This window comes from Piliocolobus tephrosceles, chromosome 17, assembly GCF_002776525.5.
Source record: "Piliocolobus tephrosceles isolate RC106 chromosome 17, ASM277652v3, whole genome shotgun sequence".
Lineage (NCBI taxonomy): Eukaryota > Metazoa > Chordata > Mammalia > Primates > Cercopithecidae > Piliocolobus > Piliocolobus tephrosceles.
This window is the reverse complement of record NC_045450.1, coordinates 71953241-71971248: the sequence shown is the minus strand read 5'-3', so window position 1 is coordinate 71971248 and position 18008 is coordinate 71953241. Positions and strand designations below refer to the sequence as shown.

The following is an 18008-nucleotide window of genomic DNA, read 5'->3' as shown; positions in this document are numbered from 1 at the left end:
GGGTGCGGGCCAATCAGCGGGACTGGCGGGCGCGCGGGGACTGTTGGGCTCCTCAGAGAGTTTGATGTTGAAGTTTGGGTAGCGCTCGGGCTGGGTTCCGGCTGGTACAGGAGGGTAAGGCGGGAGCCCGGGCGTCAGGGCCTGCGGACGATGTGTGTGTGAAAGGGCGCGTCAGCCATAAGAAGCCATACGTGTGCGAGCCGGTCCCCACTGCCCCCGCGGCGTTGTCACCATCATCATGAGGCCACTGGAGCAGCCTCGGGCGCTGCTGACGGGGATCCGGGCGCAGGGTGCGTCGGGCTCTGCAGGTTAGCACTCACACCCAGCGCGCAGGATGGCAGGCAAGTGCGTCCTGAATCCTGCCCGCGGGCACCCGACACCGCGTCTGTGAGTTCCCGGCCCGGCATTGCTGCATTACCTGTACGTGGGCAGAACTCTTGACCGCCACCCACAGGAACCTCAATTACATTGGCATAAGCACAAAAACGCAACTGGTGGTTCCACATAACTGAAAATATCAGAAGTAGGCCTTCAGGCATGGATGTGTCCAGGTACGCACTGACCATGGTCCTGGAAGGTTTCTCTCCATTTCTCAGCTTCCTTCCTTTTGCAGGCTTCCCTTATGGAGGCAAGATGATCATCGGGACCTCCTGAGGTTTACATGTTATCAGATTATCAGCCTCAACAGAAAGGACTTTCTTTTTTCCCCAGCCTTCCAGGCTGGGCAGTGGTGAGTTGGGCCCACCTGAACTACCTGAGATGGGTGTGGGCCCCCTCCCCTACCAGGAATATAGCAGTGCTGTCTTTACCAGAAGGGCCTTGGATGCTGTGGAGGGCAATGCCCCATCTTCTGTTTTCAAGCATTAGCTGGGAGAGCTGATGCTTGAATCTATTACTCTAACAAAAAACAGCACTCATAACAACGGTTATTATGACAATGAAACCTGAAAACGCTTGTATCACTGTTACGGTTTCCACACTACAAAGCACTTTGACCCACCACTGTCAGGGAAGCAGGGCTTCGCACCCACTGGAGATGCTTTATTGGTCAACATTCAAGCAGTTTGTTGTGGGGTGGAACAGGGAAGAGTAACACGGGCTGTGTAACCCCAAATGCTTTGTTATCCCAGAGACAAAGCGCCTGGGTTTTTATAGTGGAAGGAGGTTCGTTAATGGACAGTTTGACGATGTTTTCCTTCAGTATTTCAGTAAGTTGGGGGTGTCTGACAAACCATCGTAGGTGATGTGATTGGCAGCTCCATGTCTAGGAAAGTTCTCACCAGGTTGGAATGCTCCCGTCTTTTCTGATGGTCCAAGCACAAGTTTAGCTGGAGTCAGCTTGAAGTTGGTTGGCTTGGGAATGTAAGATTCCACGACAGCCAGCCTCCAGGAACCCCTAGACGTTAACACGTGAGCAAGCACACACCTGCTTCTGATGTCACCCTCTCACTCTTCTTGGGCTCAGAGGATTCTCCCCTGTCCCCGCCACCCCTGGGCTTTATTTTTAAGAGTCAGTTCTGAGAAGGCAGGCCCAGGCCTATGCCCTAGCATCCCTGCCCCCTAGTTTACACAAACCCTAAGCTTTTCTGTTCTTCTTTTCTAGGAATAGCACATTTCAAACCTACAAGAAAGAAGTGTGCCTCCCAGGTCATTCGGTAAGGAAAGCAAATCCTCAGCCACTTGGCCCTGACCCCAACATGCCCCTGTGGGGTGAGGAGAGCAGAGAATGTGGGTCCAGAAGCTGCATCCCGTGAGAGAATGCTCCAAACACAAAAGTGTGGTTGCAGGAGCTATCCCTGGGCCTCCAGAACACCTGCCAGGCCGTCACAACACCTCAGAGTTCAGGAGGCCACCTAATGTACCTGCTCTGGGCATCAGCTTCTCTGTCTGCCCCTGGAGGTGATGGCAGCCCCTCTCCTGCCTGAGGGTGTGGCAAAGGTCACATGGGATGGATGTGGAAGCTTTTGCAGACCAGAGAGACAGATGGCCATAAAGGCAGTACTCATGTGCCCATAAGCTCTAAAGCTGCTTGTACATCCGCATTTTCAGAGGTGACCACGAGACTTGCTCACTGTAGCATGGCAGTAAGTGGCCGAGAATCCCAGCGCACCTGGTTTGCAAGCTCTGGCAGATCCCCCTCCAAATGACCTTGGAGGCCTCAGGGCAAGCCACGGTAGCCTGCCTCTGTCCAAGCCACAGTAGGAGTCAGGGACCCTGCACCCGGACACCATCTCCCTGAGCATGTATCTACTGTGCCTGAGAGCCTCCTGTATCCCTGCAAATGCAGCATCAAACTCAGTTCTGTCGTTTCTGGATCTTACTCAGATGCACCCTGGCCCCTGGGCCATCTGCTGTGAGTGCCAGACCAGATTCGGGGGCCGCCTACCTGTGCCCAGGGTGGAAGCAGCACTGCCTTACTGGGTCCCTCTGTCCCTGAGACCCCGAAAGCAGGTAGGTGACTTGAACCAGGAGGTCTTCACCTAGGGTCCAGGGTGAATGTCAGGGGACCAGTCACCCCTCAGAATTAGAAGTATTATATGAATGGATATTTTAACATTTCAGGGAGACAGTTTGAGATTATTTATTTATTTTCATGTCAGATGGGTAATGTGCTGACATCGTAGCAAGGCCTGAGGGAGGCACACGTCACACATGTGCCTGAGTGCCCAATTATCATACTTAGGAACTATAAAAGGATCTGTGATGTTTAAACAGTTTTTTCTAAAAACTAGACTTTTAGAGGTTTGATTGGCATATGATAAACTGCACGTGTGGAAAATGTACCATGTGGTCAGTCTTGCCATAGGTATTCCCCTCTGAACCCACCACCACCATCAAGATAATGAGCATATACACAACCCTTAACCATGTCTGTGGGCTCCTTTGTAACTGTACCCAACATTCTGTACCCTGCCATCCCTAGGCAAACACTGACCTGCTTTCTGTCACTGTAGATTAATTTGCATTTCTGAGAATTTGATATAAATGAGGTCATAGACTGTGTACTCTTTCGTCTGGCTTCTTTCACTTAGCATAATTATTTTGAGATTCTTCTATGTAATCATGGGCATCAATAGTCATTCTTTTTATTATTGAGTAATGCTGCATTATATGAATAGACCACAGTTTATTCATTCACCCAGAAGGACATGTGGGTTGTTTCTACTTCTTATGTGTTACACACAAAGCTGCTATGAACATTTGTGTGTACGGCTTTGTATGCACATATGCCTTCATTCTTCTTGGGTAAATACCAAGGAGTGGAATTCCTGAATCATATGGTAGGTGTATATTTAACTTTAAAAAAGAAGTCTGTTGACTGTTTTCCACCATTTTACATTTCTACCAGCAGTATCTAAAGTTCCAATTCCTCCACATTGTCACCAACACTTGGTTTGGCTGATCTTTTTAATTTGAGCCGTCTTCATAGGTGTCTATCTCATTACAGTTTTCATTTGTATACCCGTCATAACTGGTGATGTCAAGGATCTCTTCATGTGCTTTTGACATCTGATGTCTTACTCGATGAAGCATCTGTTTAATTGTTTTGCCCCTTTATAAGAATTGCTTTTTTAAATTACTGAGTTTTGATAGTTCTTTATATATTCTAGATACAACATATTGATCTGAGATTCAGTTTTTAAATATCTTTCCATGTCTTTGGCCTGTCTTTTTTTTTTTTTTTTCTGAGACTGGGTCTCACTCTGTTGCCCAGAATGGAGTGCACAATCTTGGCTCACTACAAACTTGAACTCCCCAGCTCAAGCAATCCTCCCGCCTCAGCCCTTCAAGTAACTGGGACCACAGGTGTGCACCACCATACAAGGCTAATTTTGTTTATTTTTTATGGAGATGAGGTCTCACTTTGTTGCCCTGGCTGGTCTCAAACTCCTGGGCTCAAGTGATCCACCTGTGTCAGCCTCCCAGTGTGCTGGGATCAGGGTGCAAGCCACCACGCCTGACCTGGCTTGTCTTTTTATTCTCTTATCAGTATCTTTCAGAGAGAGAAGTTTTACCTTTTGGTAAAACTTCAATTCCATGTTTTCTGGATCTTGCCTAGGTGTGCCTATCCCCAGCACAGCAGTGGATCATGCTTCAGGTGTCGTAGCTAACAGATCTTTGCTGAGCCAGAGGTCAGAAAAGGTTTCTTCTTATGTTTTCTTTAGAAGTTTTATAATTTTATGTTTATTTCTGTGATCCGTTTTGAGTTAATTTTTGTATATAGTGTGAGGTATGGATTGAATTTTTTTTTTTTTTTGGAGATGGAGTCTTGCTGTTTCGCCCAGGCTGGAGTGCAGGGGCATGATCTTGGTCATTCTTTTTATTACTGAGTAATGCTGCATTATATGAATAGATCACGGTTTATTCACTCACCCAGAAGGACATTTGGGTTGTTTCTACTTCTACCTCCACCTCCCAGATTCAAGCGATTCTTCTGCCTCAGCCTCCCAAGTAGCTGGGACTACAAGCACACACCACCATGCCTGGCTAATTTTTTGTATTTTTAGTAGAGACAGGGTTTCGCCATGTTAGCCAGGCTGATCTTGAACTCATGATCTCAGGTGATCCGCCCACCTCAGCCTCCCAAAGTGCTGGGATTATAGGCATGAGCCACTGTGCCCAGCCTTGAATTGGGTTTGTTTGCATATGATAGTCTAATTATTCTAGCACCATCTATTGTAAGGGCTGTATTTTCTCTACTGACCCGCCTTTATACCTTTGTCAAAGATTAGTTGTTGCTGTAGTTTAGGTGTCTGTCCCCTTAAACCTCATGATAAAATTTGATCTCCAATGTTGGAGCTAGGGATCCCCAGTGTTGGAGGTATTTGGGTCATGGGGGCAGGTCCCTCCTGGATGGATTGGTGCTGTCCTTATGGTAGTGACTCAGTTCTCTCTCTACTAGTTCCCAAGAGAGCTGGTTGTTAAAAAGAGCCTGGCATTCTTCCCAAGGCTGCCTATACCCTATTGCCCGATGTCTGTCATTTATTGTCTCTTACTGAAAGACATTCAGGCTGTCCACTCACTCCTGATAATGGTGCAGCGAATATTTCTGTGTATAGTAACTTTGCAGATGTGAAAGCATCCTCATAGTGAACATTCCTGCAAGTGGAATTGCCGCATCGAAGGCTGTCTATTTTAGAACCTGATAGACTTTGTTAAGATGCCAGCAGAGCCCTCTTCATAGCTGAGAGCACCGAGGCACAGGGATGCTAAGTGTCGTGCCCAAGGGCCCCAGCTGGAGACCACCAGGCCAGGACAGAGCCAGGTCTCCCAATACCAACCTGCATGCTCTGCCAGGGCACAGGTGCAGATGGGGGGTAGGGAAGCCAGGTGAGCCATGGAGGTCCCATGTCTCCCAACAGTGGGCATGTTGTAGACGGTAGACCACAGTCCCCTATCTGGAGTGGTTGGTTGGGTGTGCTTGTGGGTGGGAACAGCTCTCCAGGGCCTGCCCTGATACTAAGACCGAGCCAGGAGTCTTCTGGGGAATGGCTCCATCAGGGAGTCGCTTCTGGGGAATGGCTCCATCAGGGAGTCGCTGGGGGCAGGAGTGGCTCCATCCCTTTCTCAATCTTCTCCTCCCATCCTCTCTGTTAGAGTCAAAAGATGGTTCAGTTTTATATCCCCCAAACCACCAAGATGTGCCCCTGCCTATGCCATCGCTTTGGGGGCCGCCTCCCGATGCCTAGGGACCAGGCAGTGATGCCCTACTGGGTGCCCCAGGTTCTGAGGTCTCAGCAGCAGGTAAGGAGGAGGCGCACACTGCAGTGAGGACTGAAGAGTGAGGTGGGGGCCGGGAAAAGGGGAGACGGGAGGAAGAAGGGGAAGAGGGGTACCTGGGCTCTGCTCCCACAGAGGCCTCTGCTGGTGTCCAGAGAAGATTCCCTGGCAGTTGTGGCCATGGGCTTGGGAGCACAGAGGGCAGATGTGGCTCAGGGAGGCCGGCTCAGTCTCCCAGTTGGCACTGGAAGGGCAGGGCCACGCTGCTCTCTGCAGAGGCGTGAGTGTTCTGGCCCTCACTGCTGCTGCTGCTGCTGCTGCTTTCCTGCCTCTCTTCCTCCCACTCTGCATTCTCCTCGACCTCTCTCACCTCCCTGCCTCCTCCTCCTCACACCCCCTCCCTTCCCTGGCCCGGCCCCTCCTCTGACTCTCTCTTCTGACCCTGGCTGCATAAAGCGAGGTGAGAAGGAGGGTGCCCAGGATGGACCACCACCAGATGGCCTGTCCTCTCTGCTCTTGCTGGCTATCTGCACAGCGCTAGTTCTGGGCAGCGGCAGCAGGCCTCTTCCTAGCCCCCCGGGCCTCTCACTCCCCTGCTTTCGCCATGTCCTGGGTGGTAGACAAGAGCTTCCTTCCTTCCCCCTGACTTCCAGTTGCTGGTTTTCCATCATTGGGTGGCAGACTGTCCTCAGAGAAAAGAGCCCGCAGGCCTCATAAGGAGGAGCCCAGGGCTTTTATCTTGAGGAAGCCAGCACCCCTCCTGGAGGTTTGGAGTCCCAATCACCAGGCTCTCCCCCTTGGAGGGTCACCAGGCTGACTGCTTGCCTCCATTCTTGTCTTTTAGATGGTCAGGAGGCAGGAGAGTTTGAAAGGCATCCAAGGTAACTCCGGTGTGTGTGCGTCTCATGTCATCCCCCTCCCCAGAAAGGCGGGGTTTGTGAGCATGGTGTGTGTGGGGGGGAACCTCTCATCCCCAGACACCTGCCACAGTGTAACAGTGACATGCATATGGCTTCCCCTCCCCTGCTCATCAGCCATCCCTGGTCACCCACTACCTTCCCCCAGTGAGCCCAGAGAAACCTCTGCTCTACAGGCAGACCCTGCCCATCTGTCAGCAGCGGCACTCCGGATGAAGCCAACTCCCAGCCTGGGCTTATATGAGACCTAAAGTGGTTTTATTAAGCTCTAATCTTCTATAATTTATGACATAGTATGTGTGTGTATATATATTTATGACGTAGTACATATTCCTATATATATCCTATTATATACTCATACATTCATGGCACATTGTATATTCAAAGCCCAAAACTTACGTATCTATTCATTACATAGTATGCTCGTACATTCATACATTTGTGACCTGGTGTGTATACATTCACATGTTCATGATAGTCATAGTGTATACTCACATTCATGTGTTCACAATACAATACGTATTCATATGAGGGGCCTTGGAAAAGTTTATGGGAAATGCATATAATATACCAGGTGCAGTGGCTCACGCCTGTAATCCCAGCCCTTTGGGAGGCTGAGGAGACTGAATTGCCTGAGTTCAGGAGTTTGAGACCAGCCTGGGCAACATAGTGAAACCTTATCTCTACTAAAATACAAAAAGTTAGCTGGGCGTGGTGACACGTCTATAGTTCCAGCTACTTGGGAGGCTGAGGCATGAGAATCGCTTGAACACGGGAGGCAGAGGTTGCAGTGAGCTGAGATCACACCATTGCACTCCAGCCTGGGCAACAGAGTAAGACTCTGTCTCCAAAAAGAAAAAAAGAAAAGAAAAAGAAAATGCATATAATAAAAAAAGCAATGAAACAATGTACGGATTTCAATTTTTTTTGCACCAAACTAAACTCATATGAACTTATTATAACATACCTGAACAGGATCTAGTTTGAGGTGCTGAGAAGGAGAAGACATCAGTTTAAAAAGAGTCCCTGTCAGAGCGACATGAATTCTGCTAAAATTGAAGCCAGAACAAACATCATCTTTACGGTGAAGTTTGGGTGGAACAATGGTAAAGTCATTGATACTTTATGACAAGTTTATGGTGACAATGCACCACAGAACAGCAGTTTCCAGATGAGTGACTCATGTAAGAAGGGATGAGGTGATGTTGAAGGTGCAGCCTGTAGCGCCAGCCCATCCACATCAGTTTGTGAGAAAAAACATTCATCTTGTTCATGCCCCAAATAAAGAGGACTGAGGATTACCAGCAGAAACACTAGCCAACGTCACAGACATCTCAACTGGCTCAGCTTACACAGTTCTGACTGCAGAATCAAAGTTGAGCAAAGCCTCCACGCCGAGGGCACCAAACCCATTGTGTTCAGATCAGCTGCAGACAAGAACAGAGCTTTCAGTGGAAATTTTAAAGAAGTGGGATCAAGATCCTAAAACATTTCTTTGGAGAATTGTAGCAGGAGATGAAACAGGGCTTCACCAGTACCATCCTGAAGACAAAGCACAACCAAAGCAATGGCTGTCGAGGGCTGAACATGGTCCCATCATGGTAAGAGTGGGTGGGACAAGAGCAAAGGTCATGGCAACAGTTATTTGGGATGCTCAAGGCATTTTGCTGGTTGACTTTCTGGAGGACCAAAGAATGATAACATCTGCTTATTGATTGATTGATTGACTGAGATGTAGTCTCGCTCTGTCGCCCAGGCTAGAGGGCAGTGGCACAATCTGGGCTCACCACAACTTCTGCCTCCTGGGTTCAAGTGATTCTCCTTCCTCAGCCTCCCGCGTAGCTGGGATTACAGGCATGCACCACCACCCCTGGCTAATTTTTGTATTTTTAGTAGAGACGGGGTTTCACCATGTTGGTCAGGCTGGTCTCGAACTCCTGACCTCAGGTAATCCACCCACCTTGGCCTCCCAAAGTGCTGGGATTACAGGCATGAACCACCGTGTCCGGCCAACATCTGCTTATTATGGGAGTGTTTTGAGGAAGTTAGCCAAAGCTCTAGCAGAAAAACACTCTGGAAAGCTCCACCAGCATCCCTCTCTACCACAGCAAGGCTCCCGCTCATTCCTCTTGTCAAACGAGGGCAACTTTGTGAGAGTTTTGACGGGAAATTATTAGGCATCCACCTTACAGCCAAATTACAGTCCTGATTTGGCTCTTTCTGTCTTCTTTGTTTTCTAATCTTAAAAAATCTTTAAAGGGCGCCCATTTTCTTCAGTTAATAATGTAATAAAAGACTGCATTGATGTGTTTAAATTCCCAGGACCCTCAGCTCTTTCAAGATGGACTAAACGGCTGGTGTCGTCACTGACAAAAGTGTCTTGACCTTGTGAACTTATGTTGAGAAACAAACTTGATATTTTTTATTTTTTTATTTTTATTTTGTTTTGGGATAGAGTATCATTCTGTCATCCAGGCTGGAGTGCAATGGCGTGATCTCGGCTCACTGCAACCTCCACCTCCTGGGTTCAAGCGATTCTCCTGCCTCAGCCTCCTGAGTAGCTGGGACTATAGGAGCGTACCACCACACCCAGCTGATTTTTGTATTTTTGTTAGAGATGGGGTTTCACCATCTACCAGGCTGGTCTTGAACTCCTGACCTCAGGTGATCCACCTGCCTTAGCCTTCCAAAGTGCTGGGATAACAGGCTTGAGCCACTGTGCCTGGCCTATTTTTATTTTTTAATTCCATCTTCTACAAACTTTTTGCAGTCCCCTTATGTATTCGTAGTTAAGTATATTTATGTATTTGTGTGTCTGTGACCTGGTGTGTAGATTGATCTGTCTGTGACCTGGCACATATGTGTATTTCAGCTCTCATGACATAGTATATGGGGAGATCAGGACCTCCACCCCCACCATGACTTTCTTTGTCTCTAAAAGGAGTGGGCTGGACTTGATCTTGAAGGTGTTTCCCGATGCGAAGGGCTGTCGTGTCTGTTTTCTGGGCTGGCATCACGTCCTTCCCTTGGTGCGCCGACTCTTTGCAGTGGGTTTGCTTTGATGGAATGTATGAATGAGTAAATCTATGAATGGGGTTGGGGTCCCTGGAAAAGGTGAGTGATTTGAATGGGACCCCCAGAGGCAGGGGTCAGGGAATGCTTGGGAAACAAATAATCACCAACCAACGGCTCACCTCTTATGGCTCTTCGAACCGTATAATCACACATTTTTGGGTTTATTTTTATTAAATATTTTTGGCTTTGAAAACTTTGCATCTTTTAAGAAAAGCTAAAAGCTTACTTGACATGCATCATCTGGTATCTGATACTTAAAATAAAAACAGCATTAATTTTTACTCCAATCCTTGCTCTGCAGTTTAAGTGACTTATATAAGTAATGTTTCAAGCCTCAAACCCATTCACGCCAGAAGATTTCCCAGCAGAATTAAGAGAGCAGGTCTCATTGCTGCCAAGAGAATTATGATCGTTCTCCCCTTTGGCCTCAAGTAGGGAGTAATTTAAAACTGTGAGACATTTTCTTTGGCCTCAAATCTGACTGATTTCCATTTTAACAAGAAAGTTCACATTTCTGATCTTACATTTTTTCTTGTAAAGACAGACTTAGATGCTCTTCTCCTCTATGTTTTTGTGCCATAATTTTTCATAAGGAAAGTGTATTTATGGTATTTACATTAATATAATTAGTATATATTTTATATTAGTAGCATATTAACAGTGTAATAAAAAATGAAAACAAACTCTAGTGTCCGGAGGATCACGTGCTGACCAGACCCCGTGTGGAAAGCGCTGAAGAGCGTCAAGGAAATGGAAATGCCGGAATTCCGTCTGTGCTTGTGGCTTTCCTTAAAATTTTATTATGGAAAATTTCAAATACTCCCCGAAGTGGAGATTGGCTTAAATCAGCCCCATGTGCTCATCACTCGGCTCCAGTCATTATCCAGTATGGTTCTTCTGATCTTCACCACTCACTCCCGCTCCAAAAAAGATGCTTTGGAAGCAAGTCCTAGTTAGACGTTGTACATGTTCCATATGTGGTTCTAAAAGAGAAAGCCTCTTGAAAAACAGCCCCAAGGCCGGCGTTACCCAGGAAATCATAAACCCGCAAGATGGCCTTTATCTCGTGAGCTCCGGATCAGTGTCCCCACCCCGGGGCTGTGGCTGGGCCCTGGAAGTCCCCATTTCCCAGAGGCTCTGGGGCTGGTGTTGCAGCCTCCTTGTGGCTCACAGAGTCCTGGGGAACACGCCCTGTCCTCACCCCACCTTTCCTGTGCCTAGCACCCCCGCTGGATGCATGCTCCTGGCACAACTGCTGGCAGATCTGCGGTGATGAGCGCCTGCTGCCCAAGTGCCAGCAGCTCCGGGCCCCCGACCAGGACGAGCTACCGGCTCCCGCAGTGTGTCTGCTGCGCCTTGCCCTCCTGACCCTCCTCCGGGCCATCCCGAGGGTCATTGTGGCCATTCGGTGAGCAGGTGGGGAATGGGGGACAGCGGGTGGCCCTGGCATGGTGATGTCCACCTGAGGGACGCTTGGTGACCATGGGAGAGTTGGGGCCAGGGGTTAACTTGACAGGCGGCCGAGGCGGGGCGCTGTGAGTGTGTCCTCTGGCGCTCTGCACAGTGCAGGCTCTGCCCGGCCTCACCTAGAGATGCCAGGGCAGCCTGGGGGGGGGGGGGCCTCGGGGGGGGCGGTGGGGGCCTCGTGGGGCACTTCCACCCCTTCTCTGTTCCCAAGTTCTAAAATGGCCCTACTCCCAGAAGGACACGGGTCCCAGTTTCCATACATTTCCATTGTTATGTTGGGGTTGATGGTGCATCTTAACAGCCACTCGCCCTCCAGCCTCCAAGCCCTGAGCACCCCCTCAGGTATGAGGAACTCCTGCCTGTACCCAGCTTGAACCCCAGTCCCCAGGCTCCATACTAGAAAGCCCCTTTCCCTGGTCTCTGGTCCCTACCCTCACCCAGGCTTCGAGTTTTGCCCCTGGCACTCTTGCTGCTCACAGCCATGGCTTTCTGCTGGGATCCCTCCCCCAGGAAGCCTCCAGGGCCACTCCCCAGGCCGCAGCAGGGCTTCCTCCTCCCCATTTACTCTCGGCCTAGGCAGTGGCTCCTCCGCAAAGCCTCCCTTCCCCTCCTCCTTCCCATCATTGCCCAGTGCAGCTCCTTCCTACCTGGAGGCCTGCATCACACTGCATGGACGAGGAGACCTGTGAACAAACGTGCACACACAATCGAATTTACATGCATTTACTTGTTTGCTCCTTGTCTCCTCCACGCAATTGGAAGAGGAAGATTCAAAATGTGTAGTGTCTGCAGATAGCTGCCAGGTGTCCTGCCCTGTTTTCTAGTGGTTCACAGCAGGAGCTTAGCCCGGTCTTGGTTACTCTGCCACGGCTGGGAGTGGGAGCCCCTCCCCTGTTTTTTGGGTTATCCGTTCTCGTAGAGTTGGACATTACCTTCCGCTCCCTGGGCAGTCACAGTCGAGGCTGTGATGTGCATCAGGTACGGGTCCCTTGTGGGCCTGGGCGCCAGCCTCTCCAGGCCATGCGTGGGGAAGGGGGCTGGAAGCGAGTACAGTGAGCTCTGCGTGGTCTCCGAGCATGAGCAGTACCTGGGCAACAGTGAGAGCTTTCCTTCTTTGTCATTTTTCTTGCGGATTTATCTTTCTTTTTTTGTTTGGCAACTTGATGATCACATTTTGTTTGACTTCTTTGTCAAACACTGGGAGGAGCAAAGAAGAACACTTGGCCTTCAAGGATGGGCGAGGCCGGGTGCTGTAGCCCACACCTGCATCTGAGCCTTAAAGGATGGGCAAGGTGTGGTGGCCTACACCTGGATCCCAGCACTTTGGGAGGCTAAGGTGGGAGGATCACTTGAGCCCAGGAGTTCAAGACAAGCTTGGGCAACATAGCAAGACCCCATCTCCATACAAAATTTAAAAATTAGCTGAGTGTAATGCTGTGGTCCCAGCTACTTGGGAGAATGAGGTGGGAAGATTGCTTGAGCCCAAGGTGGGAGGATCACTTGAGCCCAGAAGCTCAAGACCAGCTTGGGCAATATAGCAAGACCCCATCTCCATACAAAATAAAAAAATTAGCTGAGTGTGGTGCTGTGGTCCCAGCTACTTGGGAGAATGAGGTGGAAAGATTGCTTGAGCCCAGGAGTTTGCAGTTGCAGTGAGCTGATTGTGTCAGTACACTCCAGCCTGGGCAACAGAGCAAGATTTTATCTCTAAAAGAGATTTAAGAAACCATTTTAAAGGATCAATGTTAAGTGGATGGTCAGGGGACCCAAAAGGGAATTGCTGAACCCTGGCCTCAAGCTCAAATAACCTGGTAAGATGGAAGGAACGGAAGGAAGGAGAGGGGAAGAAAAAGAGAAAGATGCCTGGGCTTCATCTAGAGATTTGGAGTAACTGTTCTGGGGAGGGCCTGGGCATGCTTTTGTTTTGAAGCTCCCCAGAAGTGCAGGTGGAGACCCACCTGCATGTCGGTGCAGCTTCCTGTTTTTCCAGTCCCCGAATCCTGGCACTTGGAGGCTCCCATCTTTTCTTGTCCTTATCAACAGCTTGTCTAGAAAGACCCAGGAACCACTCACTCTGTGGTGTTGGTGGTTCGTACGCTTCCATAGCAGGTGTCTGCTTCTGAGCCGAGCTCCCAGGGCAGCGGGGCAGGCACCAACCAGCATCCCGGGGGAGGGCACAGCTTGTCTGGCTGGGATGTGTGGGTGCCCTGTGAGGTGCCGCAAGCCACACACCCAGCTTATCTCAGGAGAAGCCTCGGCTGCCAGTCTGCTGGCCTGGAGAGATGTGCTGCAGCAGCCAGGGGTGGGGGGAGAGAGTGCACTTAGGATCTTTCGGCAGGGAGTCCCCAAGAGCAGGGCGAGACCTGCCTTCATTTCACCTGTTCCCTTTACAGTTCTGCAAAGCCAGCATTATCATCCCTTTTCCGAAGGAGTGGGCACTCAGAGGTGGAATGCCTTGCCCCAGTCCCACAGCTGGAAAGTGATGTGGCCAGGACTGCACCCCACCCCTCATCCCTGCACCACTTCCCTGCCTGGGATTCCTCCAGCCCTGTGCACTGTGGGGTGCCTCTGCCTTCCACTCCTGGAGGTTCCCCAAGGGCATGCTGAGGGCAGCTGGTCTCAGCCTGGGGCCGGGTCCTAGTAACTGTCTCTCTCTTTGCTTTCCAGCCAGTTTTTTGGGGTTTGAAGTTGGAATCTTCAGCTACTGTCAAGAATATCACAAAAATATGTCACAATCAAGATCTTTAACGAGAGTCCTCCAATCAGGAGGCGTCTGTGACAGCCGCTGTTTTCTCATAGAACAGAATCCACACCCGGGACTCAACCCAAATTATTTCTCATCAGGTGATTCTTGGTTGTAGCGAAGTTCATATGAATGTGGGTGAGATTCTGTTATGAATGTGGTCAATAAATGTTATTCGTGAAACTCTAAACTGGCCACCTCTTAAATGATATCCTCTGATTTCCCTTCATTAAGGGGGGACTTGTCCCCATCTCCGTGTCCCTGGGGGAGGGCAGCCATTTCCGAGTGTCTCTTCAGGGACAGCAGATCCACTGGACAAGGGTCCGAAAATGGTTTCAGCACCTGTGTCAGGTGGGTCTCACTTTAAGTAGCAGAACATTGTATATGTGAATTGAATTTTAAAATCTGAGATCTCTTTTACATGTCATAAAATTCACTCTTTTAGAGTATACAATTCAGTGGTTTTTAATATATTTACAGTGTTGTGCAACCATCACCGTTCATTCTAGAACATTCACCGCAAAAAGTCTCATACCATTAAGCAGTCACTCCTTCCCGTCTCCCCCAACCCCTGGTGACTTCTGATCTACTTTCTGTCTCTGGATTTGCCTGTTCTGGGACATTTCATCTCAATGCTGTCATCCGATGAGTGGTCTCTTATGACTGCCTTCTTTCACTTGGCATTACGCTTCATCCATGTTGAGGCGTATGTCAGTACGTCATTTCTTTTGATGGCTGAATTTTGGGTGATTTCTGCTTTTCGGTGATTCTACTTTGTGAATAATATGGTTATGAACATTTGCATGCAAGTGTTTGTGTGGACAGAGGTTTGCATTTCTCTGGGGTGTATGCCTGGGAGCAGAATTGCTGGATCATATGTTACTCCATGTTTCATGTTTTGAGGAACTGAGCGGAATTGCTGGATCATATGTTACTCCATGTTTCATGTTTTGAGGAACTGAGTGGAATTGCTGGATCATATGTTACTCTGTGTTTCATGTTTTGAGGAACTGCCCAGCTCTTGTCCACAGCAGCTGCGCCATTTTCTGTGCCCACCAGCAGTGCACCAGGGTTCCCATTTCCCTGCATCCTCACGACACTTGTTTCCTCTGTGACTTTGCTGATAGCCATCCCAGCAGGTATGGAGTGGTGTCTCATTGTGGTTTCCATTTGCATTTTTCTAATGACTAATGATGTTGAACGTCTTTCCATGTGCTTATTGGACATTTGTATAACTTCTTTGGAGAAGCATCCATTCAAATACTTTGTCTATATATAGATATATAGATACACACACACACACACACACACACACATATATATATAGATGTGCCCCTACACACATATATGTATTTTTTAGACAGGGTCTCACTCTGTCACCCAGGCTGGAGTGCAGTGGTGCAGTCATAACTCACCAAAGCCTTGGCCTCCTGGGCTCGAGGAATCCTCTTGCTTCAGCCTCTCATGTAGTTGGGAACACAGGCACATACCACCATACCTGGCTATTAATAGTTTTTTTTTATTTTTGTGGAGACGGGGTCTCGCTTTGTTGCCTAGACTGGTCTTGAACTCCTGGGCTCAAACGATCTTCCAGCCTCTTCCTCCCACAGTGCTAGGATTACAGGCATGAGCCACCATGCCTGGCCTTTTGTCTACATTTTAATTGAGTTGTCTATCCATCTTTTTATTATTGAGTTGTAAGTATTCTGTGTATATTCTGGATACTAGACTCATTTTCTTGATGATGTCCTTTGAAGTAGACGTGGGTTTTAAATTTTTGTGAAACACAGTTTATTTTTTCCTAGGCTGCATGGACTTTAGGTCGTATGCTCATATCTAAGAAACCATTGCTGGATTCAAGATCACAGGGACTTGCACTTGTGTTTTCTTTTTTTTTTTGAGACAGAGTCTTGCTCTGTTGCCCAGGCTGGAGTGCAGAGGTGTGATCTTGGTTCACTGCAGCCTCCACCTCTCTGGTTCAGACGATTCTCCTGCCTCAGCCTTCCAAGTAGCTGGGATTACAGGTGCCTGCCACCATGCCCGTCTAATTTTTGTATTTTTAGTAGAGACAGGGTTTCTCCATGTTGGCCAGGCTAGTCTTGAACTCCTGACCTCAAGTGATCTGCCCGCCTCGGCCTTCCAAAGTGCTGGGATTACAGGTGTGAGCCACTGGGCCTGGCCCTGTGTTTTCTTCTAAGAGTGTTATCGTTCTAGCTCTTACATTTAGGTTTTTAAAATCTATTTTGAGTTTAGTTTCTGTATATGGTATGAGGTAGATATCCAGTTTCATTCTTTTGCTTGTGGATATCCAGTTGTCCTGCATAACACCATGAAATGATAAAATTATAGAAATGGAGAGCAGATTAGTGGTTTCTGGGAGCTCAGGAAGGGTCTGGGTCTGGTGGGAAGGAAGGGCCTGTGGTTATAGAGGGGCAGCATGAGGCCTTCTTGTGTCTGGAAACACATCAGTGGCAGTATTCTGGTTGCAGTATTGTACTGTGGTTTTGCCATGTGTTGCTAATTGGGGCAAACTGAATAAAGGATAACATGAGGTTTCTCTGTATTATCGCTCTCTTTTTTTTTTTGAGACCGGGTCTCACTCTGTCGCCCAGGCTGGAGTGCAGTGGCACGATCTTGCCTCACTGCAACCTCCGTTCCTTGGGCTCAAGCAATCCTCCTGCCTTAGCCTCCGGAGTAACTGGGATTACAGGCTCGCACCACCATGCCTGGCTAATATTTGTATTTTTAGTATATTTGTATTTTTAGCCTCCTGAGTAACTGGGATTACAGTTGTGAGCCACCACTCCTGGCCTGTCCGTATTATTTGTTATATGTGTATATGAGTCTCTAATTATCTCAAAATGAGAAGTTTAATTGTAGAAGCAACACAATTCACTGTGAAAGACTTCAAGGATACAGAAAGCTACAAAGAAGAAAATAGAAACCGCTCAGTTCCTCCCCGTGAGCAGATCTCTGTTATTACTGCCTGGGCGGGAAGGAAAGGACACATTCCTCTCGGGGTGACCAAAGGGAGGACCTAAAGGTGACAGACAGGCTTGGACAGTAGTTCGCACCTGTAATCCCAGCTACTCAGGAGCTGGGGAAGATTACTTGAGGCTGGGAGTTCGAGACCAGACTGGGCAACATAGTGAGAGTCTGTTTCTACAAAAAATATAAAAATTAGCCAGGCATAGTGGTGCATGCCTGTAGTCCCAACTACTTGGGAGGCTGAGGCGGGAAGATCTCTTGAGCCTAGGACTTTAAGGCTACAATGAGCTGTGATCATACCGCTGCACTCCTGCCTGGGCAACATAGCAAGACCCTGTCTCTCTAAAAAAAAGTGTCAAACAGGAACCAGACTCTGGGATGCTTGAACTGGGGGGTCCACTTTAGAGACAAGGAAGAAAGATGTGGGGGTCTGAGATACACAGAACAAAGAGGGCTACAGTGAGTGGGCCAGGGCGTCGGGGTATCTTGGGCACGTCCATATCTCTGCAGTGGCCACCATGGAGGGCCTCTTGTCTTCCCTGGGGGAATGGAAGCTGTGTTCTCCTGGGGCACATCTTCAGTGGCCCTGGGGCAACATTAAACATCATTTATTCAATCAGCAGATATTTATTGGATGCCTGGCACCAGGGAGACAGCATAAGAAGACATATGCTGCCCCCAGGATGCCACTGGGCTGCGGGGGGTATTGTAATTGAGGCGAGGGTCGTTGTCGTCATGACTGAGGCACACATGAACACAGGGAGGGCCCAGGAGCGCTATCAGTGACCTGCTAACCATTCCCACATTAACACAAGGACCAGCAACCTCTGGGGTGTTCTTGCTGCGGGAGCCGCTGCAGGGACAGGCTGGATGTACAGGAGGTGATGCCCCAGGAGGAGCCCTTGGTCGATGATGGGTGGGAGGTGTGGGTCAGCACTTCCGTCCCCTCGCCCTTCGACAGGGATGACTCTGGGCTGTGTTCCCAGCAGGACTGAGCCCCTACCACCCACAGGGGCCACTTTCTTGACAACGTCCTTCATCCCAGCTCTCCTTCCTTGCTTCACCTCCCCACTCACTCGCAGGGCTTCCTGCATCAC

The 18008-nt window shown here is 49.0% G+C and overlaps 1 protein-coding gene and 1 non-coding gene across 4 annotated transcripts; one reads left to right on the top strand and one right to left on the bottom strand.

Moving 5' to 3' along the window:
* The first annotated feature begins 41 nt into the window (after positions 1–41).
* On the top strand, positions 42–14113 carry C17H16orf95 (chromosome 17 C16orf95 homolog). 3 transcript variants are annotated; one of them, XM_026447736.2, is made up of 7 exons: positions 42–341; positions 1604–1655; positions 2326–2451; positions 5599–5745; positions 6566–6602; positions 10935–11121; positions 13848–14113. In XM_026447736.2, exons 3-7 carry the CDS (start codon positions 2326–2328, stop codon positions 13864–13866), a joined length of 516 nt encoding a protein of 171 aa, XP_026303521.1. In that variant the 5' UTR covers positions 42–341; positions 1604–1655; the 3' UTR covers positions 13867–14113. The 3 variants fall into 3 exon arrangements, with proteins under 3 accessions (XP_026303521.1, XP_023084754.1, XP_023084756.1); XM_023228986.1 differs by having other exon boundaries at positions 49–551; XM_023228988.1 differs by lacking the exon at positions 5599–5745 and having other exon boundaries at positions 49–551.
* LOC111553891 lies at positions 2595–2698 on the bottom strand. Its single transcript, XR_002735108.1, has one exon. It is a non-coding gene; the product is annotated as a small nucleolar RNA U13 (small nucleolar RNA).
* Positions 14114–18008: the final 3895 nt, after the last annotated feature.

Coding starts and splice junctions, on each gene's coding strand:
- C17H16orf95 (XM_023228986.1), top strand. Junction 2,452..5,598: donor CCCTGAGACCCCGAAAGCAG/GTAGGTGACTTG, acceptor CCTCTCTGTTAG/AGTCAAAAGATGGTTCAGTT. Junction 6,603..10,934: donor GAGTTTGAAAGGCATCCAAG/GTAACTCCGGTG, acceptor TCCTGTGCCTAG/CACCCCCGCTGGATGCATGC.